The sequence below is a fragment of the Cariama cristata genome, unplaced genomic scaffold (genome assembly GCF_000690535.1).
Source record: "Cariama cristata isolate BGI_N322 unplaced genomic scaffold, ASM69053v1 scaffold21489, whole genome shotgun sequence".
NCBI classification, from domain to species: Eukaryota; Metazoa; Chordata; class Aves; order Cariamiformes; family Cariamidae; genus Cariama; species Cariama cristata.
In genome coordinates, this window is record NW_009635527.1 from 1 (window position 1) to 27,556 (window position 27,556).

The window sequence follows — 27,556 nt, forward strand, 5'->3', positions numbered from 1 at the left end:
TCCAGTCGCAGAGCAGCGCGGCCAGGATCAGCAGCGTGTGTAGGAGGCGGCAGCAGAGAAAATAAACATCGTCTAAACGAGCAGCAGGTTGAAGAACACAACCGTTGAAGGCCGGGAGAACGCAGCCGTGGAGCAGACGCAACAGCACAGTTTACGTTCCACCCCCCCCGGAGCGAAGCAGTGATACAGCCCAGCCGCCCGCACCTGCAGGAGAGGAAGCAGCAGCAATGCCCACCAAGTTATTCCCCTCCCCCTTCTTGTCCTATACATTGATTTGTTTTTGTGTTTTTAATTGTCTACATATAGGAGAAGGACTTCCCTTTAGTAAATACAAGCAAGCATTGGGAGCTCCCACATACAAACAGCTCAGAATCACAGGAGGCTAGGACATAAAGCGACAAATGTAAAACTAAATCATCTCTGTAAAGACAGAAGTTGTAATAAAGTTCATGTAAAGAAATTAGTATTTAAATATTTCTAGTGCTAACTAAAAATAGATTGACAACTGGAGGAACAGAAGTGATTAGCAGTTGTATTTTCCTCCAAAGCAGCATTAGGACCTTAACCTACATGTCCAATATACAAAAATAAACATATTTTCATCTCCGTGCTACTGTATTACTACTTATCACACTGCCAAGTCAGATACTTGGAAGTAGTATCAAAGACCTAAAATCTGTTACAGTTCTAAGCATATAACAGATTTTGACATACAGTTGTAGTATGAGAGTTGCATTGAGGAATTACAAACCAGGAATCCAAAATAACAGATGAGACAGCTGCAGGTGTTGGAGGTCTTTATTGAGATTATAGCACAGATACACTTCTATAGTTACCTTTCCACTTTTATACGATAGTTAAAAATGCTTGCTACAGTGCACATATAATTTAGTAACCAAGAGAGTCCCAAACTTAACTGCAGTTCAAATAAATAAATAACCTAATGTTTAAGGTTTATATTTTAAAAAGTAAAAGGAACTGTACAATATGAAAATATAACAATACATAAACATTAGAATCTAAAGTTTTGTAGAAATAAAACTGCAATTTCCCATACATAAACAGTGCAAGAAAAAAAAATTCAGATAAGCTTCTGAACTGGGAATTTAAACAATTCTTAAATTATCATGCAGACATAGCATTTTAAGCCATGCTGGTTTCTATTATAGCATTAATGGCATCCCTTTTACTTGAAAAACTGATCGCCATTAAGCTCACTGTGACAACTGCTGCCAATCCACTCTTTTCTACAGTACACTATACACAGAGGTATTCTGTTGCATTCAAAAAGTAAAATATTATATGTTTCTACAGCCAGAACAAAACAAACAAACAAAAATCAATATTTTACTTTTTCCCCCTCCAACATGTTAGCTTGTTCAAAACAAATGTAATGTAGTAAAACCAGCAACATTTCCCCCAGTTTAGACGAAAAGAAAGAAAAAAAACCCCCACACTATATAATGGACCATAATCAAGATGTGGTTACTGCCTAGTCAGCTTTAAAGTTCAGAATTTATTACTACAAAAGTTGAAATTGTGGAGATGTTACAAAGTTTGACCTCTTGTTGAGAAGTGATGAATACAATAAATCTGAAAAAACAGTGGAAATAATTTATCTTTTATGTATGTGTGTGGAACTAGTTACATACAGACTTGATTAAAGTGTTGTTCAACTTAAGTTTCTATTATAAAATTCTCATCGAGGCAAAGACCAAGGAATGCAATTAATACCAAACTGTAAACACATCATTCATGTTACTTTGAGTGCACATCAACAACATAAAGAGTTCTCCTCATAGACTTTGGCAACAAGACTACAATAGGTCACAGCAGCATGAGTTCACATGGAAGACTGAAAGCACTGCAAAAGAATATACTAAAAACACCAAGACCTCCTAGAAACCAGAAAAATCTGCGACAAGTGCCCCTCCTCTTAGTAAGACACAAAAACAACTGCTGCTCTCTCAATGCCTAATTATTATTAGTTTGTTTTTACAGTTCTGTAGTCTCAGGTCTCTGTGCTTTAGCTGCATAGGATGCCTTTGTTTGCACTCTAGCCGTTGTAGGTCCAAAGGGTTACAGTTCTGTCCGCAGAAGACGACAAGAAAGAAAGATCCTGTGTATGCCATCTGCACTGAATAACTTTGTCCTTGTGCTCTCCTACCACCATAAGAGGCAGCTGCTTCGTGAGGTCCCCTATGGCAGAGGAACAGAAATCATTAGTCATTTCATGAATTTATGTCCCAGCTCTTTGTTTTTTTGGGGTGGGTTTTTTGGTGTTTTTGTTTGTTCTTGTTTTTTATTCCTCCCCCCCAGTTTGTTTTGTAAAGCTTACATATGTATTTCACCTCATGAAGCATACTTGACCCCCCCGCCTCCACCCAGAGCATAACACAAGGCTCCAGTGTTTTGGTTTCTAGGCATTACTAGACACAGTACAACTTTACAGGTATTCAGTTTTCACATTATGTGATTAAAATTTAACGGTCCAAGAAAATCAAGTAGATTAGATATACCCAGTATCTTCTCTCAACTCTTCCCAATAAAAATAAGCATTATTATGACACTTTTTTCTTTTTTTTTTTAAAGGGTCAATTTTATGAATGCTGCCTGAAAGCAATGGCCATCTCAACAGGCAACAGCGTTAATTAGTTCTTTTATCATGATCAGACCCTCCTCCCCAAAACAAGACTTAGTTCATAGACTATATTCTTAGCAACACAACTAGCCAATTGCTAACAGACATAATCACATTTATACACATTTCAAACCCTTCAAAGCTCTACTATTGTTTCCCCTTTTAAATTAGAACTTGATCTTGGAACCAAGTTCTCTTCCAACCTCAATATTAAAAGCACCAAACTGAAAATTAACCTAGCATCCTTTGTAGTATGTTACCTTGCAAGTCTGTCACCTTTATTTTCATATCATATGATCCTGTGAGCAAGTAGTGCGCCCCTGGAGAGAAGCGAACAGAACGAATATCACTGGAATGAGGATGATAGCTCTGCACCATTCGTCCTCCTCGAATATCATACAGCATACAGCTAGAGTCCTCTTGTCCTGTAGCCAGGAGACGACCACTAGGATCAACAGCTACAGAGGCTACAGCACTTCCTACAGTAGAAAAAAAAACAAGACAAAACACAACCACATATTACACTTATGTACATTTGTACAAATAGCCAACTTTTTTTTTTTAAAAAGAATACTGAACACTGGTCTTAAATTTAAGGTGAACATACCTAGCTACTGTTACCTTAAAATACGAAAATTTTTATGTTCTAGCACTTAAAACTCTGAAGCCATAGGTCACACTGGAATGATAGCAAAGCCGCTATTAAAGCTGCATTAGAAAAAGTATCTATTTCGTCACAGGCAAAAAAGCCACACTTTATGAAATACTGCAGAATAATGCAAGGAATTCCCCCCTCCCCCAGTTGTAACTTATTGTTCCCCCTCAAAGGTTTCAAGAAACAAATCCAAACCCAAGTGGTTCTTAAGATACTTTTGCAGATTTCTACAGAGTATGCTGATGACTTGCAAAAATGGCTGCTCCTTCCCACCCTTTCCTTCGATTCTGAAACAGTTATCATGTGTCTTGTTTTAATTTTAATGAACTCAGAAGTGTCTCAAAGTCACAAGGCAAAAAACTGGCCAACTTTTGAAAGGAAGTGTTACTTTAAAAAATAACCCCCCCCCGCCCCGAAAACCCAAACAAAACACACAGGTAAAGATAACCTCACAACTTCTTTCTTTTAAAGCCAAGCCTCCATTCTGTGACACCAAAACCCCTTACATTCACTCTATACTACTTAGACATCTTTAAAATATATTTTTATGCAAGAACAATCAGAAGCATGGTAGCAAGTCTTACCTGTTCCATGAAATGTTGTTCCCACAACACGAACACAGCTTGGCACTCTCAGATCCCAGAATCTTACAGTCTTGTCTTGGGATCCAGATGCAATCATCCAGCCGCTCCATGTATAAAGTGCTAAAATATGACCTGTGAACAAGAAGACTTCTTTATTTGATTAAACATCATTAATCAAATAATGAAATATTACAGTTCTGATTTTTTTTGCTGCATTCAGAGATTTAACAATCCTATGGAAAACCTGCACGTTGCATGATCTAAAATGCCAACAGTGTAAGGCAATACCTAGCTTTGCATCTTCTCTGGAATGAAGCATGCACTCTCTCCATTAAATGAACAGCCAACATATTTAAAAACAAACACTCCCCATCTCCCCTCAAAACGCCTTGAGAGCAATCTGGAGATAAAAAAAAGTCTTGCTAGAAAGAAACACACAAAGACATTTAGGAAAATAACCAAAACAAACCCAACAACTTTATTAGAATACAATACAGACTTAAAGAGTGCAAGAGAGAAGCAACAACATACATACCAGTGTGACCACTTAGAGCATGCAGACCTTGTCCTCGCTGACAATCTGTTGTGTAAATATTACAGTCCCCTGCTCCAGCACTTATTAAAATAGCACCACCACTTTCTGGGCCTTCCATAAAAGCAAGGTCTCTGATTGTTCCATCGTGCATGCTGAACTCCAAATCTGGTCCTAAAATAATTTAAAAATCGAGGAACAAAATGAGGCATACTTTGCTTATCACTTAGTGCTGCAATCTTTAAAGCAGCTACAGTGATAATGCAGAGTATTTTAGGCAAGGGCGGGTATACTACCAAGTATAAACATTGTTGTGCACTTTCCATAGAACACACTATTTCTATTACTAGAGTTCAAATAAAATCTCTAATAATCTTATTTCTGATTGTTGCTTGAGCTTTCTACAGTTCCTAAAGCTTTGCAAAATGTGCATAGACCATCTCCACAGCCAATTCCAGCCAAGGCTTAAAGAGTACATTTATTTCTTTTCGTAAACTATGGTGAACTAAAAAGGCTTTCTCTGCCAGGAGGGAATGATCATTGAGAACACCGAACCACACAGGACAAGGTAGCCTAAGTTCAAAACAGAAGAGAGGTATATTCAGTGTTTTGACTAGGAGGGTTTGGCATGGAAAACAGTATTTGCTGGGAGAGAAGCCTTAGACTTCTAAGATGCGGGAGATGACAGAATTAGGCAAGAAAAATGGGAACTGGAAGCGGAAATAAATTTCTACTGATAATCAAGAACTAGAGTTGGGTAAGAACATCTGGTGGTTTTACCATATCTTGGAGGGGGGAGAAAAAAAAAAAGTCTATCAGAAGATAGCACAATACCAGAGTCTTGCAAAACAAAACCAAAATGCAAACAAACAAAAAACCAAACCAAAACCCAAAAGATAATCCCCAACCCCTCAGTAACTCTTTGCTGGACAGAAACTACAGTGATGGTGAAAGGGAAGAGAGATGTAAGTTAATCAAAGTATTAGAATAAAAGTAACAAAACCTATTAACTACATAATCAATGTAATTTGAATGGTTTTGCCAAATATCGGACAAATAATTGAAAATAAATTCTTTAAACTAAATGTACATGCATACTACCTGTTGCATTACAAGTTTCTGCATTAAAAGGCAGTACTTTCACATATTTATCATTAGAACCAGTAGCTAACAGTTGACCACAGGGACTCCAGGCTACACAGTAGATTGATCCTTTATGATGCTTGTTCCTTTTGAAGCGAACTACAGGTTGTTTAGGAGTATTATAAGCACTGGAGAGGAAAAAAAAAAGAAAAATATGCAACTTCCTTTTATTTGCAAGGAAAACAATGTATTCTAAAATGAAAATACTGTTTTTCTAATATTTTGGGTAATATGAAATACATATGACTGTTTGCATTGAAACATATACATGTGATCTAAGACAGAACAAAAGGATCTTCTCCATCCCATTTTCTCAGTTTTCCTCATCTTCCCATTGCATTTGTGATTGGACAGGCAAAAAGAACTTACACAGTCCTTTCACCTATAAAGGGTTGATACAGATAAAATATAGTAATTACCACCTACATACAATGAAACCTTATCCCCAGAGTCCTAAACTGGTGGGATTTTTCTCTACATCCTTCATACTTCAATGTCTTGATCCTGTGGCCACTTTTGAATATGCTTTGAGTTCAACTAAGCAACAGTAGTCCAAGAAAGCTCGTAAGACATACACTATCTAGGGCAGTACCCAGTGCAGCTGGCATGGCTAAAGGCTGGATCTGGGACTAAACTACCAGGCAGCAGATTGGAAAATCCAGATTCCTGAAAGAACAAAGCAGAAGCCTGTGTAACCTCTGTGTATGTGTGCAGGAAGGTGTTTCTCTTCCAGTTTCCCACCCACCAGACACAATCCCTAACTGGGGACTGTGTGTGGTATGACACCATAATCGTGTGACAGGGCTCCATATACTTGTGTTTGGGGCTCTTGTTGTGCCTGGTAGTACTGTAACAATAAAAACTGAGGCCTGCTGTTTTATCCAAAAAGTTGTTGTCTACGCCATCCTTGCTGTCAGAATGAGTGGGACTCATTGAGCACCCAAAGTGCTTCTGTGTTAACCCTACCTGGGAAGACACAGAAAAATGCTGCCCTAAGTCAAGTACTGTCTCCTCTTTGGCCATTAAATAAAAATAAATAACAAAAAAACTCCATATAACAAAAAAACCCACCACTCATATGTTCATTATGAGCTGTACATTGGATATTACTTGTTGAATAAAGTGACTCTCAAAGCTTCACTCATCTACTAGAAAATCTAATACAGCAATCGGTGCAAGACAGACACATTCACCGTTATATGTTAATGCAGGAATCTTCACAGCATCTAAACATACCATATATTCTTATTTCTGAAACCAGATCAGCTTTATGTATGGTTGAAGTAAAAGGAACAATCCCACTGATGTACATTTCCTTTCTTTCAATTGATTAACTTCCTACAATGTTATTTTTCTGTTCCCACAGCAGGAAGTAGTCAGGTGCTTAAGATAAAGTATTGCTGTATCTGACTCCATCGACATCCACTCCAGTAACATCAACAATAGAAATTCAACAAATTAAATTGTGATTGAAAAATTCAGACACCATACTATAAATACTTGAACAAAAGAGGCAAAGAGAAAAAACAGAAGACAACCATCAAAGTCTGTTTGAAAACTTTTGAGACAAACATGGCTTTAATAAAGAATACTGAAATAAATCTACATGGAAGCTAGTTTTATTTTATTGCCAGAGAGAAAATCCATGACAGATCAGCCTAAATCAGGATCACCATTCAACGCACACTACAGAACTTCCTAAATGGCCTAATGCCTTATATTGCACTCAGAGCTTGGATTCACTACATTTGTTAAGAGGTGGAAGCAGCAGCTGAGAATCACCGACTTTGTCCGGACATGGGAGCACCTGCCCAGCACAGAGACCACATGCTGCCCATCAGCTCCGTGGAAGCATTGCTATTATTTGAGCAACATCTGCAGAATTGTAATGTTTATCTATCAGTGTTAAACATATGAAAAAAGCACACTACTATTATACATTTAGAGAAAGGAAAACAAAACCAAAACACCCCCCCAAACCTCAAAATGCAACCTGTCACAAATTGTATGTCAGTTTGAAGGACAATTTTAAAAGCTTAAAAGTCGCAACAAAACTTTGATGTACAATTAAACAACTGCTATTTACCAGATATTCTACACAATTATACTTTTTTGAAAAACACAAAAAATTTTGAATGCGTGTCTAGACTCAGGTTGTTACAAAGATTAGAATATCTTTAAGATAATGTAATCTCTGCTGACTTGTAAATCCCATGATGAAATGTTTTTGGCAGACTGTAAGCACAGTGAAAAAAACAGTAAGAGGAAGAAGTACAAGTTCAGAATTAAGGAAATCTCAGTATTCCTTTCATATTGAGATGCACTATGTCACTTGTCACATCAGATCCTGCACTGTAACTACAGTCTAAGGCTGCAGAGTCAATCTGCCCTTCCCCAACAGTTAGAACAAGCAGCTGTGTGAGAGCAGACCACAGTTAGTCAACAAAGCAGCATCCATTCCACTGAAAATGTTTTGCACTGTTTACCAATCAGGAGGAGGTTGTCTGGGCTTGAAGCCCAGCAAGTCAGCTTGCACTGGATGTCAGAAATCAACTTGTTTGTTTGTTTGTTTCATACATTGCCAATAAATATTTTGAAATTAAACTTCAAAGGCTACATTACTGATGATATTTAAGGAGGAAGTGAAAAAAAAAAATCAGATTACTTTTTGAACACTTTGGAAGCCTGAACATGAGTCCTAAACTGGGAAGGTGTCCCAGATAAAGTCACTGTGCATACTTGTAGCTCCTTCTGAAATTGTGAAGTTTTTTGATGCCTGCACTTCCCCGCTACTCCAAGAAAACAGTGTAATTGGAGCAGAGACAAGGAGATGGTTATTGAGATGGCAATATTTAGTTCCAGGTGAAAAAATATTTTCCCCCCTCCTATCAAAAATGGGTGAAAACAGAAAAGACTAGTGCACAGTAAACCACAAATAGCGCTTTTCCTGTCAAGGAACCAAAGTATCAGGAAAACAACGTTTATAGTAACAACGGGCCAACAGACATGCTCTGGCAAAATTTTCTGTGAAAGCTGAAGAAAGCACTGCTTTCTCTACTGTTAAGTCTGTCCTCTTGCCAGAAACTGCATCTCATGAAGCCCGACTTGTGCTGGCTTGGGAACCAACACATGCCTTCTCCCGCTTTTGCAGCTGGAGTATCAAAACCAGAAGCCATCACAGTAAACACAGAAAAGCCTACCTGCTGATACAAAAATAATACCTTTTAAGGAAAGGTGTGGTATTGGGGCAACGCATCTTGCCAGTAATGGAAGAGAGCAAAAGAGTAGCCCCACAAATATACAAATTCTTCAGCAATCTTATTTTTGTTTGGCAGTTCAGGTTTCTAAGGAGAGCACTGCACTACTTAAAAACAAAATAAAGGTATGAAACAGAGATACCAGTAGCTACAGGAGAAAGAAGTGCTATGATACAGAAAAAGAAAATGATTATACAAGCTTTCTTACCTTGGGTCAATTACTTCTGGATAGGCACAAACTCTCAAAGTTTTAGAGTTGGAGCCAACAGCATATAAACTGCCACTGGGATGAAAGGCTACAGCTCTGACAGCTTGTGTGTCTTCTAGAGTATTAATGCAAATGAACTGCTTTTTTGATTTGTCATCCTGTGTAGAAGGGTAACAGTCAAATTAGGTTCTTCACCATAAAACTGGACATTTAAAAGTGGATGTGACTGTTTCGCAGAATTATGTAAAACTGTTGTGCCAAAGTATTAATACAAGTAGCAGCACCAGGCTAAACTATTCAAATTACAGATTTGTAAAACAATGTCTACTCCAGGTCAAGGAATAGCATACTTCATTTTTCTTCAACTCACTTTTACAGTTAATATTAGATTAACATTCCTCATTCTCCCTCCAGCCTTCCAACAGCTTTTGTTCTAAAGAGTCCATCTCAGACACATATTACAGTTTATTTCTGTGTAAACACATTTGAGCTGTGTGAAACTTGCAAAGGGAACAAAGCTTCATTTTTACTGAAAATAGTCCAAGTCATAAACATAGTTTACAAAACAAATGTAACAAACATAAGAATCAGCTTTTCACCCTGTAGATAACACAAAGTTATCATTAAATTATGCTAAGCTTTACTACATCATCCTCCTGATGACTTCATCACCACCTTTCTAAAATTTTGATTTTTATTTATCTGATGCAGAAACTTTGGAATGTATTTATTGCAAAGTTATTTCCCTAAAGTTGGACCATACTGACTGGAGTCCAACAATCAAAGTTTCAACCTGGACAACACAAAACAATGGCTGTAAAAGACATCCCATTGGAACCTCTGTTGTACAAGGAAAAGCTGAGAGAGCTGGGACTGTTTGGCCTTAAGATCAGAAGGGCTTTTTGGGGTGTGGGTGTGTGTGTAAATCTCATCAGTGTATATAAATACCCAGCAGGAGTAGTAAAGAAGATGGAGCAAGACTCTTCTCAGTCGTACCCAGGGAAAGGACAAGAGACAATGGACACAAATTGAAATACAGGAAATTCCATTTAAACTTTTTTGTCGTTTTAAAAACACTATGAGGGTGGTCAGACATGGGAACAGGTTGTCCACAGACGTTGTGAGGTCTCCATCCTTGGAGATACTCAAAACCCAACTTGACCCAGCCCCAAGCAACCTGCTCTGGTTAACCCTTCTTTGAGCAGTGGGTTTGGACTCAGTCTCCAGATGCCCCTTCCAATCTTAATGGTTCTGTGATTCTGTAGGTACTGCATCAACCAAAATTCATTCTAAACATCTATTAACAATGAGAGAATGTCACATACTCGGGATTAGATTCTGAATCTTGTGAAAACACAAATTGTAAAGGACAATAAGAAGACTCACCTCATCGCCTCTTGTCCTAGTTAAATTCCCTGAAGAGTCTTCCAACTGTGGCTGAGTGACAGCATGTTCTGGTATACTGTTTTGATTTCGAGAAGAGTTTAAATTTACAACAAGACAGAAAAAAAACAAGAGCAGGGACAGATTTGTGAATAAGCATTTTTTGGACTAAAGGTACAGCTTCAGTCATTCTCAGAACTAATATGTGTGGACAAGTGTTAAGTGTGTCTGATTCTTTATCATTAAACTATTATTTTTACAAGGTGTTGCAGCAACTCCAGGCATTGAAAGAGTGAATGCAAGTTAAATTTTTTTTTCATTACATAACATACATACGTATACACATACATACACACATGGAAAAATGGCTGTTGCTTTCAGGTCAGCCCTACCTTTACTTAACAAAAGAAATCCAGTTTCCACTCTGCCCTGCCCCTCTCTCTCTAGTTTGTATTTCATAAAAAAAACAACTTTCAGAAACTTAGAACACAAAATAAACAAGAACTATACATATAAGACAGAATAAAAAGTCTGAAATTAAAAATAAGCATAAAATGTAAACCGTAACAAATAACCACTATTTCTTATGTATGCTGTCAAAAAAAAAAAAAAAGGATTTTATAATCCCTATTAAAATATATAGAAAACACTGATCGTGGGGTAAATACTCCTATTCAATGACAAATTCATTTGATAACTAAAAATAAATACAAACAGCTACTCCCACAGTGCTAAGAGAAGGGTATTTCCAGTCCTGAGCAGTCTCAAATAACTTACGTTTGATTCCCCTGTACAGGTGACTCTTCAGGAAAGGGTATCTGATTAGCTGATCCACGCTTTCGAGGAGTGCTTGTATTAACATTTTGGCTGTCAGTTGTTATCCTCTGACTAGCATCTGAAGGTGCTGATGTAAAGTTACTTGCTGGATTGGCAGATGCACTAGCTTTGCTCCCATTACACTGCTGGCTAAGTGTTTGTACGTCATTTCCAAGACTGTCCATACCTATATTTAATTCTCCTAGTTTCTGGATAGATCTGAAAACAAATGACAAAAAAAAAAAAAGACCAAACCAGGTTATTATGAGAACTTCAGGAGGAATAGGAGTGGGTGGATGGAGAACCAACAAAACCCTCCAACCTGTTAAGAAACTGTTCAGTAAGATTCTGTTGCTGGTCAGCTCCATCTTCTTGATTTACACCTCCTTCCAACAACATTTGCTGGTACAACTGTCGTTGTTGCTCTTTCTGTTCCAAGTGCTGCTGGTAACGTAGTCTTTGTCTGTAATATTCCTGGAACTGCTCTGTTGAATCACGAAGCTAAACAGAAATAAGAATTGCTGATAAAAATTAAACAATTGCAGTATTTAACCTAAATATTCACTTTCCGGTTCGTTATTTCAATATAAGTATCAAAAGGTCAGCAGATTCTCCTCTGAGGAACAATGCTTTCAGTCTTCCTTAAAACCAGATACAATTTACATATTAAGAAAAGGAAATCACTGCCAGCCTGTGCTATTCACTGTTGAAGTAGTTCTGCCATAATTCAGAAGGACACTCCTCTTTCCTACAAAACTTCCAAAGTATTACTTAAGATCAAAACAAATAGGTTTGTTGTTTATTGAAAATAAAAATCAGAAAACAATGTAAGCTATATTCCAAATTCCAAGTCATATTTTCACTACAAATTACTAGTATTTTCTGCATGTTGACACCTCCCTGCCATCAGTCTGCAGAACTGATTTACCTCTCCCAGTAGCCAACCTTGAAGTGGTCTATCCAAGTGTTACATCTTACTTTTGAAATTGGCACCTTGTTCTGACTTTAAAAATTCCTTACTTTCTGGACCAAACACAAATACTTGAGCTTCCTTTCTCATCCTCTCTTCCCTTTTACATACTATCTTTAGCTTCCCACTCTGCCAGCTCCCCAGGACTCACTGCCTTCTGCATTCCCTGATCCTCACTTTCTCTCTGTGCCACTAGTTCCAAATGCTACCAGCATAAAATAGTTAAGAACAAGTTAAATATGAACAAACAAAAATACCCTACAGAAAACACAAAGCACTTTAGTCCAAGGCCAAAATATCAACACTGAAGTGCCACACATTTTCTAAAGAAAAAAGCCTTAACTGCATATTTACCAACTAGTAGTAAAAGAAAAAACTCTGGTGGGTTTTTTTTTTGGCTTGTTTTCAAAAGTGACATCTTTGTCATCTAATGATTCTAAGTTGTATAAGGACATCCTGATAACTTCGCATTAGCTCAGAAAATTCACACAAAGGATCCTTCTTTATAACTATGAGCCTTTGCATTTCTTCCAAATAAAGATACTTGCATTATGATTTTGATCTTGTGTTCTCTGACACAATAATTTTTTGCTTTATAATAGATTTCCTAGCGCTGTTGCATTTGTAAAAAGTTTACCATCTTAAGTCTCCTGAGATGAATACCTGCAATTTAGAAACTCCAAAGCGATCTTCAGAAGTCTAGAAAGCATTCATCCTCTGTATTTCAAACACGTGAACTATTCCCCAGTCACTGGGTTATAATCCTTCTAAGCAACAGGTATATTCATGTCTATATGCCTTTCCATGACTGACACTTGTTTGTTGCCATTGGATTCAATCCTTTGATCCTTTGGATTCTGTGTCATTATTATCCGAACTAACACCTAAACCTGAAATACGTTGCCCAGATGCTCTGTTCTATAAACTCTGGCTTCTAACTCAATCCCTCCAGGAACAATGCAAAAATAAAGCTATGAAAAGAAACTCGAATGAATTTCTTACCCACACAGGTATAAACATACACCACTATGATGTGGAAAAGAAACAAGGTGAAATTGTACTGGGTACTACATTCATTTCTACTTATGTAGAATAGTCTGGCCAACATCTTCACCTATAGCACAGCATCTCCTGTCTTCATTCTCTCCTACAAATTCTGCATCTGTGTTTTTTTTGCCTTTTGAAGCCTGCTCTGTTATACGTCTAGCTATGCTCTATTCTCCCTTGCTGTATTCCCAGTGTGCATATACAACATGGTTGCAGCAGAGAAGTTACTCGGCAAAGTCCTTGAGGGGAGTGAAGTCCTCAAGTTTGGAGGACTTTGTTAATCCTCCAACAGGCCCTGTTGCCTCATTCAAGTACCCAGAGTCTACAAGAACATAGCCCTATCAAGACTAGACTGGTTTTCAGTACCATATAGATGTCATAAGCCAAGACAAAGTTTACTTAAGAAAATCAAACTGAAGTCTGCAAACAAAACAGACCACATACTCAATATTATTAATCATTACTGAATTAAGAGACAGATGTTTAAAACTGGAAAAAGAATAGATTAGATAACTGTTTTCACTGTTTCTTACTGAACTATTATTTCACTTTCCTCATATTGCTGTTAAGAAGAAAAAAGGAAAAAGAATAGTCAAGGCACAATGCTTCAAAGATGAATCCAAAAAAAGGTTATGCTACTGGATTCTAAATAGCGAAGATACATTTACTAGGGAATTACGCAATTTTAATTTCTCTGTGTTCCACACACACGAAACACAATGACCTACGAAACTTGGTGTTAACACCAAAAATTGTAGGCTACATGCCAGATTCCTTGCTAAAACACTAAAAGGATTCTTAAGCATTGTTTAATCTAACATTGTTGGCTTTGAGTATTGCAAAGCACTTTTTAAAAAAAAATATATACAAACAGTTTAGCAACACTGCTGATGTGAGAAGGCACACTAATCAGCTTCATTACAGACTCAAATGACAGCAAAACTTTATACAATGGGGAAAAAAAAAAAAGTAGTTTCTTATACAAGATGCAACATGGTATTTTTACTATAATAAAAACAAGATTCAAAGCAACCCATTGTCATGCATGAAGTTCTCAATACAAAGGCAAATCATTATGAAGTCATCAGAACACAGCTCAAAGGGCCTCATTATTTTTAAACAACCAACCACTACCTCATTTTTCTCTTGTTTGGCTGATCCCTGACTCTGTGCTCCATTAAGTGGTTCATTTTCTGGAACTGAACTCTGGCACAAAGTCTCACTGCTGATGGGATGCTGTGGCTCCACGGGAGTATCACTTCTTGCAGCAACACAGAAAAGAAGAGAAACTTAATTGAGAAAAATTAAGAGTAGAAAATCCCCTGGTAAGTAGAGAAAGATAACATTCTGGAGTAAAATCTGATAACACAAGTGTGCAAACTACTTAAGTCACATAAAACTGAAGACACTGCTTAGGAAAAAAATGCCATTTGCAATGGGTTACGCTAAACAAAATAAAACCCCTAACAAACAAAAAGCACAGACATTCAGTGTCCTTTGTTCCCACATTTTCCAAAAAGCTTTACTACCATGGGATATCCAAATTCCATGTTTTCTACCCCTACACTTGAATTATATAGCCTTTAACTAACAAGTTACTCAAGATCTCCTATTTTCAAAGCAATTACGTGGATGGAATGTATCAGATATACTATATGACTAATGCCTTCTATAAGGTATTAGTTTAATTATCACTACCAATCTAAATTTAAACTACGTTTAACATCCATCAGCTGGAACATTCCTGAAATTGCTACATAGGAAAACATTTAAACCAGTTTTGCTATTCTTGTATTGTTTAAGATTTCTGCATGGAACTCTTTCCAAAATGCTTTAGCAATCAGTAAGTGTGTCAAACACATTAAAAGCCATGGATTCCCATCTTTAGTTCTGTCAACTTAGAGTACTCTGTATCCAGTGACTTACAGCAAAGCTCTTTAAGAAGTTATTTTAAACTTTTTGGGTATCTCTGCATAATAACAAAAGTAACGTAGCTGACTAAAAGGCTTGCTGAATACAACTTATAAAAGTAATACCATATTTCTGTCATGTGCAAGAGGAAGCAAGGGCCAGATTTACATAAAGCTCAGCTTCCCAGCTTCTACCCTTGCAAATATTGCCATTTAAGTTGGACACTTAATCTGAAGTTGGATTTTCTTCTGAAAAATGTAATGCCTTCTTGAAAACTATGGGTCTGGCCCCTTAATATAATTCTAACCTTCAAGAGATGTATTAATTAATAAATAAATAAATAAAAACACGTTAAGAACTATAAACTTCACTTAACATCACATGAAAATGCCTACACAAAGAACTGCAGCAATTTACCACTTTATTTAGCCCACAAGATAAGTCTATTTGTGCAGAATTATTCTAGTACACTAATACTGAAAAGGGAAACAAAAAGCTTTCAAGAATCAGTTTTAACATTGGACCCTGGGCAACACGCACAAATGTCAAGGTTTGTGCACACAGATCAGTAAAATTAGAGGATTCACAATTCATTAGTAACTTCAGGAGGTACACTTTTTAAAAATGTAACACAAGGGATACTTCCATAAGACTTAAGCTATGCACAAAAACTCCAGTTGTGAAGAGGTCGGTAAAACCAAAGATTTAAAGTAGATCGTTTAGAATCAAACAAAGTAACTCCTTTCAAGATAAGCATTAAAATAGTGTACTACAACATACATTACTGTAAAAATTTCCATTATCATTGGTGAACAGATATCAGTATGATGGTGTTTATTTCCTTTTTATTGAGTTTAGTTACAGCTGCTCTTTACCTTACAGCAATATTCTGTATCTTGTGTTAAGGCAACACTAACAATGTCACCAACTGCAGCGAGGATTGAACACCACAGCTCTAAAAGTGTCCTCTGCTGGCCAGCGCACTCAAGTGCAGTGCTAGTTACCCACCTGGTTCTCCCAAGAGCCAAACAAACCTGACAGCTGCTTTCTACAGAAGCATGGATATAACGTTTAGAAAGGGGCAGAACTGCTGATCAAAATAAAGGTCAAGCAAAAACATGATGATAGGGTCTTAATTGACAAGTACCACTTCCTCTAGTTACCAGGACTTCTCTCAGAAGGTAAGAAGTGCAAAGTTTTGATACAGGCTTTAGTTCATAAGGAAGGAGAAAAGTCCGTTTTGCAGTCTACATTGCATTAAAAGAAGTTATTAATAGCATTCATCACTACCATAACCCAGCCACCTCCAAGTCCAATATAAAAAAACCCCATAATACATTCAGCCACCTTATTTGGATTTGGCTTGGAAAATGGTAAGTAAAATATTCAAGCTGAACTACTATTGTAACAATTTAAGTGATAGAGGAATGCTACAATGACAGCATATAGTCATTTCCAGTGACTTCATTGGGACTACTTCGATATGTAAATTTTTGAAGTATACTTAATAATTTACAGTGTCAGGACCAAAATTTACAGACATTTGAGGACAAAATGGATGGGAAAAAGATGGAGTTACAGCTATTTCACTGTCTCCATTTATTTATCTGGTATGAAAGAATTCAGTAATACTGAACACAAATCTTAGCTGGACTCTATTACATAATCAGAGCATATTTGTGCTCTGCGCTAAGATTTCAACCTTAAAAAAGTCCAGATTGAATCCATAAGGCTCAAGATGAAATATAAAAACATACTTTGATCATAAAAGCATAAGGAAGAAAACACCTTGTATACAGAGTTTTAACTACCACAGAATTTAAACAATCAAATTACGTTTCAATGTTACAGTTATGTTCAAAGTTACAATGCAGGTAGGAATCCAGTAACAGAAAGTGCAACATAAGCCAAAGTAACAATAAAGGTACAGTTGCACTTACCGCTCAGGTGACTCTTCAAAAATGCTGTGACACTCAGTATTCTCAAGCATGAGACTTCGGCTGAGATTCTGTACTCCTGGGTAATGGAAATTAGCAAAGGAGTGCGACATTGGAGAAGTTTTGGTCCCAAGGTCTGTGACTCGCTTATCGTGATTTGTTAATCCACACGACAGCCCATCTAAGGCAGGGTTTAAGGAGCGGGTCATGTAAGCATCTGCTGACTGAGGCCGTCTCATTGGGGATGATGGATAAGGAGAAAGTTTGCTGATAAGAGGTGTCAAAAGATCAGCATATGCAGCTTTTGTAGGCTTGAGGAGTTTATCAACATGAATATTAAGCATCTTTTGTTCAAAAGCACAAGAAAAAACAGTAGCTGGCAGATTCTGCAGCCATGATAATAAGCTAAGGTCCAAGTCATCACACCCATTACCACACAAGAGATCAATGCCCAGCAATACTTCACTTTCTGTGATTTCTTCTCCTGTCGCTTTACTCTGACAGAATTCCACACAACATTCATAAAGCAATCCCTTCATTACAAGCTGAAATAAACGATTGTTACTTGCTTTGAAGCCAGCCTCACTCAGTTTCCTATCGGCAGGAATAAACTCTGCCACCATGACGCAGGCTTCTTCAAAGCAGTGAACCCGTGCAGTGCTGGGATTCCAGTCCTTGAATTCTGCATGGTTGGTCAAGCGAGGCAGCGTCAGTAGCAAGCAGAGTTTACTATAGTCTTCCTTAGAGGGACAATATTCTTCCAACGCATGTAGGCACTGTACAGCCTCTCGCATTGTAAATTCCAGCTACAGAAATATTAACATTAACAGAGTAGTTTGTAGTATATATGTTTCTACAATAAAATAGTTAGTTGAAGAAGAACAGGCAGTAGCAGAATTTCTCCGCTATCATTCCTTTATTACTATTACTGTTTATATTTTAATTAAAACAGCATATAATATAGAGTTTGAATTTGCTGATGCAAATATAGTTACAACAGAGCAAAATTCCTGGATGCTTTGACTTCCTAAAACCCCCCACCCAGTCCCATTTTCTACACATCTATGGAACTTTCTCATGTCACTTCAGGTTTGATAGGCTTAAAATTTTAAATCTGTAGCTAAACAGTTTCAATTCTATCGTAGCACAGAAGGTTACTTCCATTCTCAAAGCCAACCGACTTATTTTCCCCCTTTTTTTACTTCAGTGAAAAGCTATTGGCATAAGTTATAAAAGGCTTGTAGATTTCTCTAGTTTCCAGTGATTAGCAACTTTGAGTTGGCTTCTACATTGAGATTATCTGTTCTTCAAATCAAAAATGTTAAAAAAGTTCAAACAGTTCTCTGAAGACCTCCAAATCAATAGAGGGCTTTAGGACAAATCTTGCTGATAGCTAAAAGCCGAGCGCCACACTAAATACACATAATTTGGCATTTTTAGTTGCAAAGTTTTAAAAAATAATAAACCCCTCCACTTAACCATGTTACCTAGCATCTGCCCAATACAGCAGCTTTTCATCCACAACATGTCAACACATTTGGTAATACTCAAAACAAAAAGGACATAAATCTGATTTTTTTTCTCTACTGCTAACTAGTAACAGTATACAGATTGAGCGATGAGAGGAATAGTACACCTTCCCTTTGCAACTATAAAGACAGATTTACTTTTCGCTTTCTCTACACTGTCAAGAGAAGACCCTGCAGTACAATGTGTGTGTAATAGGACAGAATTAAAATCAATTCCGTCTGGAAAATGAAATCAATTGTCTTAAAGCTACTGGCATTCTTCATTCTTAATTTAATAACATTTTTGTGTTAGAAATTTGGTATTCCTGTATTATTAGCATAAATGAAAAACTATAATTAACTTGGTAATCTGCACACTTGCTTTGCCAGTTTGAGTTAATGTCTCTTTCAACATTGAAACTCTAAGTTCACAACTCCTGCCGTTTGCACATTTAACTGAATCAGTGCTTTGTGAATACATCTGTTCCCTCCAAAGAAACAACTGTGTCCTTTCTCTCTAAAAGCAACAGAAATTAAGTTTAATTCAAATCGGAATCTTTCACCTGGTCCCAATCATGACAAGAAGTTTCTGTGATTCTGAGGCTTGCTTCAGAATACTTGAGGGGAAAAAAAAAAAAAAAAAGCAGCCCTGTACTTCCTGTACTTCAGCCTGGTGAAGTAAACGGCCTAAAGGAAATCTCAGGATTAGGACCACAAATGTGGCATATGGTCACTGATCTACGCTGCTAAGTTTCAAGCAACACTTGTACATACAATTCTATTTGAGACCTGGGAGCCACATTAATTTCCAAAGGATATCAATTATTTTTTTCCATTGTTTATGAAACCATTTGGTAATAGCTAAAAATTTGTGTATTCAGCGCTGGAAGCTTCCGCTCTGCCTTTAACCAGAATACCTCAAGAGGCTTCCTGACAACAAAAAAAATTCCCAAACCAGAGACAACTCTTACATGCTGAGGCTCATCCTCTGCTGACATCGCGTTGTTTACACATAAGGCTTCCAAGAACTTCTGCTTCATTATAATGTAACGAAATCTGCAGGTGAGAAGTGAAATACTATACATCTTGATCTAGTAGCTAAACATTCTTTTAGAAACAAGCAGGATATTTTACAGCAAATTTTTGAGTTACCCACAGAAATTGTAATGACAAGGAACTCTGATCTCAAATTTTAACAAACTGGTAACTACAAAATTATTTAACAGGAAATGTCTTTTTTAATTATTGCTTTCAGAAATATTACACTAAAAAGATTAGAAGGCTAATAAGAAAAAAGTACATCATTCATACTCATTTCTTGAATAGAAATATGACAGAGCAGCCAACTATAAAAAGATAGCACAACATGCACCATATTCCTAAAGTGCAGGGCAAATGAAAACTCATTACAGATTGTGTGCACATATTTTTCATGGTTTAAATTAAAAAACATATGCACACACTTTAGGAACTGTATACAGGTCAGAAAAAAACAGTAACTAAAATGAAAAACTTAGAACTACTTCTTTCTTACAGAACACTTAGAAATCATGTATTTTACAGAACTCAAAAAAACGGAACTCTGACATACATTCTATTTTACCTTTTCTTGTCGAATTTTTCCATACATTCAAGAGGCTGAATAAACTGAAGAACCTCATCCCACTGACCATCGAGAATCAATTGCCTAGTAAGAGAAAGAGTCACTCCTTTAACTTCACTGGACAAGAACATCCTTTTTCTTTCTAAGCAAACAGCTCATTTAAATACACAACAGTCATTTAAATACACAACAGGTGATCAATCTGCATCAAAAAGTTGATGCTTTGCACAGATGCCAAGATGATTGTCTGATGTGACTAGTAAGAAGAGCAAAATTAAAGTCCTTTCTCAATATTTTGTATGAATAACGGCATACTGGAAGGACAAATATTAATTACTTTTAAAGGCACATCAAAAAGGACAAAACAGTCGTGTGCCTCCTGTTTCACCTGCAATTCTTATTTAAAAAAAAAAAATCTTACCTGAAGAATACGAATAAATATATTGATTCAATGAATACATCCTGAAGAATGAAAGCAAACTTAAAAATGAGTTAATTTTAATTGTCTAAATACCACTGGTCCTATTTTATAAGAGGGGGTGGGGAGTGAAAAAAAACACAGCTCCCATATTAAGAATTTAACTCCAAGACTAGTGGGCTAGACTGCACAGGTGGATTAGTTCAATTTCTCCATATCCTCATACAAAACACAGAGTTCCCTATAAAAGGCCCAGATCTACAAGGAAGGCATGAGTTTCTCATTAGGTGTATATTCCAACTAAGCTAAGAATAAAACAAACAAATAGGATTAATAAAACTTTAATCTTTCTCTAATTCTTCTTTCATTTATTTTTATTCCAATATTCATTATTTTAATCAAAAGGAAAGCCAGGTGAGAAATCTTGTTCAGTGGTAAAACATTTTTTAATGTTTTAAGAACAGCTGTATAAACTATTTTCTCATGCTTCTACAAAGTTATTAAGTACCTTTGGCATGAAATAGAAAAGAGCAATGCTAAAAAACTAGTGTGCATCTACAGTGACTCCTTTTAATAATTTTGAGGGCAATATCCTGAATGGTAAGTCACACCAACTGTCATGCCTTGATGATAGCATAGACCCCGTTCATATGGTTAAATTTAAGAGAAATCTACGTATTATTTTGAAATACAGATAATATTTGGGGGGAAAAACTTTGGAAATCACTCCAGTTGTCCCAGATCTTAGCACTAGAACATGGTAAAAATATTTTATTTTAGAGGTCAATAAACTACACAATCAGTTCCACCTGATATGGTAAGCAAATAACAGATCACCGATGCCAACAGATCTTGCTCTCCCATCCTATTCTTGCTCATGTGCTTTCCTCAACTTACCCTGCACTGACACTTGTTAAAACTCCTTCACACTTTATTTCATTAGCATGCCAGAAAGATAACCAAGGTAAAATGAATGAACAAACAAACAAACAAAAATCCAACTCAACCTACATTGATGATGCCTAGTCAGTTTACTTCAAGTGACTCACAGAAGCATGTCATTAATTTCAGAGCTGGAACATGATGCAGGGCTGGACCACAGAATTGAGATCAGGAAGAAGCAGAATAAGATGAGGGCGTAAGACCTCCTGTTTAGAAGCATGGGGCTGCCCACTGAATCACAGTTCAACTGTATGTTTTCATACATGTGGTATTTAAGCACCAGAGAAAGAAGTCCTACCTTAGAAAAAGCATGTCATCTGAAAACAAGCCATTAATGACCCCACTCTCTTTCTCAAGTGCCAGCATACTGATATGAAGTTTCCTTGAGTTCAGAAAATCTAGTATTAGTTTAATTATTTCAGCTTCTTTAACATTGACTGTTTCTTCAGCTGTCATGATGGCAGCCTAAAAGGGAAAAGAAAATTTTAGCTATGATCAATATCTTATTTTATGCTTGGTTAACAAATGTTGGCTATTAAAAAAGGTAAAAATACAATTTTATAGAACAGTATATTGTAGCATTACAAAAATTAAATAGAATAGGAAATTGATTATAAGAGGTTGATTATGAAGCCACAATTAAGAGCTAACAATGCATCTGCATATTTTTTATTTCTGTCCTATGCATATATAGGGGCCCAGATATACAAATCTATCAATCCTCCTGCAACGTAAAAATATTGTGCTTACCAAGTTTGCAATATGTAAAATTATCCTTTCTGAAATGCAAACAGTGAAGTTCAAAGAGCATAGAAATAAGCCAGTTACTACGTCATTACCTAGAGATCTTACAGATAAACTTAAATGTTTCTAACATATACAAAAAGCACAGCACACTAAAAATGCAGTCTCCCCCTACCATATTTTTGAAGCAGTGTATGGCAACTAAGGCAGGGGTTTTCATTGTTCCTTCATAAGAACACCTATTTCTGTCTATACACTTTGTGAAGAATCTAAAGCTGCCAACCCAAGGTGGCCTGAGGCAGTCTGACTTCTGACTGCCAGAGTCCCACTCACTCACCTGTCCCCAGCTGCATGTTCCTGGCCCTTCCTTAGCGTTCCTCACTTTTGTCATTGGCTTACCTTTTCCACCAACTCATGTGTTGAAGTGGCTCAGTAGTCTAATGAGCTCTCCAGCCAACAGAAAGGAAAATGGGAAGATGCAGCTGGGTCAGCAACAGGCCAAGGCCCTGGCTGCCAACAGTCAGCTTGTTTAAAGCTCCCATGGACACAACGTCCAAGTGCCTTTGCAACACAGTTCCTCCAAGGATATGAGAGCTGTAGCATGTACTTCTCTTAAGCAACCTAAAATAAATTCTGCTTCTAGCTAAGTCTTGCGTGGTTCCATAAGTCTGACTTAAAGTAGAAGCTGTTCAACTTGGGTTTTTTTAAACCTGAAAAAGATTTCACAGCTGTAGCTCCCAATTTGATCTGCTGAAAACTATCTGGGGACGTGGGGAGAAACCCTGTAACACAGCCAAGCCACGTAGCATTGCCTCATCAGCAGCCCTTCAAAAAAAAGCCAGTGGCTACAAGAGTACGATTTCACATCAGGGAAAAATTCGATTTAAGTCCATGTTACCACAGAAAGGGGCAGTCCCTCTTCTCACCTCTGCACTCAGCCACATGTCCCCAGCCATTTCATGGCCCCCACAATGGAGCTGTGCTGTTAGCCAGATCACCTCTCCGATCCAGGCGCAAGTTCCACACTCATTCACTCCACAGACACAAGGGCACTAATGCTGACACAAGGAAGTGACAGAGCTTTGCTTTCTGGCAGCAGCAAAGTCTCAACCTGACTCAAGTTGGTTATGACAGCGCACCAGAGAAGCCAGTATCAGTGATGAACTGTCAGCAGCAGGCAATATACCCAGGAATAAGGAGAGAGAGTGGAATAACAGTGATCAGAAAAATGAATAAAGGGAGATGATCATACAGAGCAAGATGTCCACAGCAATAGGTTAGAGTTACCTCAGCTGCTCCCCCTTTTAATTCAAAAGGAGAAACCAAAATACTTCTTAATTCCCTTACACAACCGTTTACTTTTGTGGAAATCTAGCAACTACGATGCTGAAAGACAACCAACTGTGGTTAACACAGCTCCCAAGACAAGCTGAAGAGATGATACAGCCTCCAGATACCTTGGCCTTGGAAAACTGACGTCCATAAGCTAGTTACCTATCTCATATTAGGAAAGATGCACAGAAACGGGTAATAAGAAATCAAACAACAGACATAGTAAGTCTGAATAATCCCAATAAGACACTCATAAAGCATAAACAAGAAATGAATTATTTACTGGAGGACAGAGGAAGAGACAAATACTCCAGTGAAACTTCTTACTGACCATCATAAACCAATGCTAATGAACTTGAAAGGATACAAAAAATTAGGCATTAATATGAGGGGGTTTTGTACTACATCATCTAAATTCCCGTTTTCCATCTTCCCCACAGTTGCATGCAAACTTTTTTCCCAAGTTTCTTCCAGAACATTTGACTAGGAAAGCATTCGCTTATAGCAGCATAGTTTATTTTGGAACAACAGTCTCCTAATTGTGCCAGATGAAATGGCCTAACTTATTTTTAAAAACGGCCAGGTTTAAATCTCATTTTAGTCACAGAAGATTCCAATCACCAAGTATTTTGATGGGTCTCATGAAAGACACACCCAGAAACCATGTGCCCACTCCCAGCTAGTAAAGTCAAAGGAAAAAAATTAAAATCTGGCTTGCAGAAAGCTTTGCTGCAAGAAAGAAAGCAGATAGACACACAAATCCAAAGCCAGAATTTGTAGAAAGATGCTTTTTCCTCACGTTTTAGGACTGTTTCAACTCCTCCTTTTAGCAACTAGATATGGATTTTTGGTTCCAGAGAAAAATTCAACCCTAGTCTTATACACTGAAGGAAAAAAAATCAACACAAATTTAATCAGCAGTTTAGTGTTAACATCTTAATTCCCAACCTCACCTAACACATTTGCATTTCTCTTCTATTATGTTTTATGGCACTGGTGTTTTTTATAGAAATTAAATTAACTTCCTTGCCAAAGGTCAAAGTAAAACTTATGCAAAGCTATACTGAGACTCCCCATCAGAAAACTACTAGAAAAAATCAGATTAAGACTCCCTTTGAAGAAAGGAACACCAAGTCTGGCTTTCTTTTCAACTGGATCTACTGGACTCAAGTCTAAACAAGAAGCCACCCTACATAGCTTCAAGACTGTCTTAAAATTAATTATTTATATATGCTCTATTGATGGAAAAATGAGCATAATACTCAGTAGTTTGCTTAGGAGTCAATCTACAGCAAATAAAACACAGCATCTGCAAGAAGCTGCCTTCTATTTTCCACTGTAGTTTTATAGGAACAGGTTTGTCCTGAATATAAAGTCTTTGCCAATTCTAACACTTAACTTCATTTTTTTTATTTACATTGCCCATATAAATTAGGATAAAGGATGATCGGCACCCTCCATATTTGATACGGGACTAGTAACAGTAACTTTTGGGGGCCTGTTAAGAAAAATAATATCCAAACATAGTTTGGATACTGAACTTCTGAAGAAGAGTCAAAGTACACTCATCAGCTCATACATTAACAATATTATAAAAATACTTAGCGTGCATTTGCTTTCAGAGCAACACAAATAGCTATAAAAGAACAGTAAACCTACTAGAGAAGATTTACACGTAATTGATGTTTTTTTAGGCTGATGAGCTCAGAGTTCTCTCATAAGCACTATGCTGTCAAAATAATAATCAGCACTGTAACACTATCATGAAATTATAAATAAACATAGGCTTACACATCACCCCCTATGACATAAATCAGTTTTTCTGACATTCAGTGGTGTGTGTGCATGTGTATAAATAAAAATAATAATAATTAAAAAGCAAAGAATAGCAGGGAAACTCAAGATTAGAACTCAAGCCGCATCTTTGGTCCATCCCACTATATTGCTTTCTGCCGGCACATATGGCACATGACGTCATAATCTGATCAGCTGAAGCTCTAATACTCAAGAATGATTGAAGCACAGCATTAGCTTGAGGTATAAATGAAAGTAAGTATTAGAGTTTAACATTTCAGGTGCCTTCTACCAACCAGGCTTTTGCTACAACCTTTTACCTTACCCAGTCTTTTCAGAACAGCACTTTTCCACATCTGTCCTCCTTCCTTCTTTCTCCTGTGCACTCCCCCTTATCATCTTCCTCTAGTTCTGTATTTAAATTTGTTTTCCTCCTAAGAAATCTACATCAAGAAAAAAAACCACAACTTCTTGCCACAAACCTGACACGTCTTTTCTCTGTAGCTTCAATGGACAAGATGTCCTTTAAACAAGCTCTTTGGAACACAGACTACCTTACCTACTGATAAATTTTCCCAAGAGAAGTTTCACTCTTGTTCTGTTCTTACTCATGTTCTAAGCACATGCCCACAGCAAGAATCCTCTCATGATGTTATAAGCATAGAAAACAATTCTTGAAAAAATTTAAAAACCCATATACATACACACACATTTAAGCATATAAATATACTATTTCAGGAAAATGCTTATAAACTAGAAGTGTCCGAAAATAGTGTCTAAATAGTCTTTCTATTTAAGTTACCTCCCTTAGAAGAAATTTAAAATGCATATGCATTCACATGATAGAAAGTTAAAGTAAGGTTTCATATTCTGGAAAACAAGTAAATAGTGAAATTCTAAAATCAGCGTTATTCCTCTGTAATTTATCATCTGAAATATGTCACTTGCCAACAGTATACAATATGAATTCACAAAACTGGGCAAAGAATATAAAATCTCTAACTTCTCAGAAGTACAAGAAAGAAATATTATAGTTCAAATCTTAAGTGTCATACTGAGAGAGCAGGGATACATTTAAAGGGAGAAGCCATGCCTAATTAGAAGTTCTGGTTCACTGACTTCAATGACAGCTGCAATGCATATCTATAACCTCAACATCTTGGTGAGCTATGTCACAGAAAAACCAAATGTGAAAAAGTAATAAATATTAAAAAAGCTGGCTGTTTTGCATAAAGTTATTTCACCCTTAATCCATCCCACAGTCACTTACATATGACTCTTGGGCCTGCCCAGAGGCCACTCCGCAGTTCCGCCTACACAGACCCCATGGGGGACTTGGGCCCCGGTCAGTACCTAGTGGCTCCGTTTCTGATGTGCCCTCAAGCATCTTCCAGTTATTCTATATCAAAAGAATTTACAAAAAAAGAAAGTCTATAGGCCAAATTTTTTATTACAGTCAATTCCCACAACAGTTACTGCAGCTCACCCATTTTACCCTAAGAGATTGCACGATTCATTATTTCAAATGAACTATCGAACACACTAAGCCCTTAATAGAAAACCTTCACCAAACTTTGATTAGTTGAACTCTGTGATTGAAACCTTTTTCTACTCCGATACACAGCAAATAAGTGTCCTCTTACATACTAGCCTTTTCTTCCTCACACGAATTTTTCACTGGCTTGCCCTCTAGTAATCCATTTATTCACCCTGCTTAGATCAGCTGTTGCTTTAGAGCCACCACAGTAATCCTCCTCTCACCATGCTTTAGAGGTGACCGGCAGAGCTCTTTGCATTCATCAATCCCTGTTAGAACGTGCAGAGTCTTTACCCAGAGCATTCTGCATCACGAATGCCAAAAAGGTGACACTAAATTATGCAAGACTTCCATATTAGAGAGAAAATGTAGTGCAGAAAAATAAAAAGCCCACACAAGTTACAGAGACTAGAAATGAATGCATTTTGACTGAAAAAAACCACTTGCACCAATTATTTTTTTTTTTTCCTCTTCACGTGCGATTCCACACGAAATCCACCTCTGCTGGTGAAAGGGTTCAAAGCAACCGCACTGTTTAATTACACAGCACCGAACCCGAATGAGCATTTCGGGAATGTCAACTCAGCAGCAGCA

At 37.1% G+C, this 27,556-nt stretch overlaps 1 protein-coding gene across 3 annotated transcripts; it reads right to left on the reverse strand.

Annotated features, from left to right (window-relative positions):
• Window positions 1–1,515: 1,515 nt before the first annotated feature.
• Window positions 1,516–22,011, reverse strand: WDR47 (WD repeat domain 47). Of its 3 annotated transcripts, XM_009707593.1 has the most exons (15): window positions 21,854–22,011; window positions 20,196–20,279; window positions 19,555–19,648; window positions 18,287–18,298; window positions 17,088–17,890; window positions 14,371–14,497; window positions 11,542–11,720; window positions 11,181–11,438; window positions 10,407–10,482; window positions 9,021–9,178; window positions 5,514–5,683; window positions 4,416–4,586; window positions 3,881–4,012; window positions 2,902–3,120; window positions 1,516–2,199 (listed from the first exon to the last, which is right to left on the reverse strand). In XM_009707593.1, exons 1-15 carry the CDS (start codon window positions 22,009–22,011, stop codon window positions 2,057–2,059), a joined length of 2,784 nt encoding a protein of 927 aa, XP_009705895.1. In that variant the 3' UTR covers window positions 1,516–2,056. The 3 variants fall into 3 exon arrangements, with proteins under 3 accessions (XP_009705895.1, XP_009705897.1, XP_009705896.1); XM_009707595.1 differs by lacking the exon at window positions 18,287–18,298 and having other exon boundaries at window positions 14,371–14,494; window positions 19,564–19,648; XM_009707594.1 differs by lacking the exon at window positions 18,287–18,298 and having other exon boundaries at window positions 19,564–19,648.
• Between the last annotated feature and the right edge of the window lie 5,545 nt (window positions 22,012–27,556).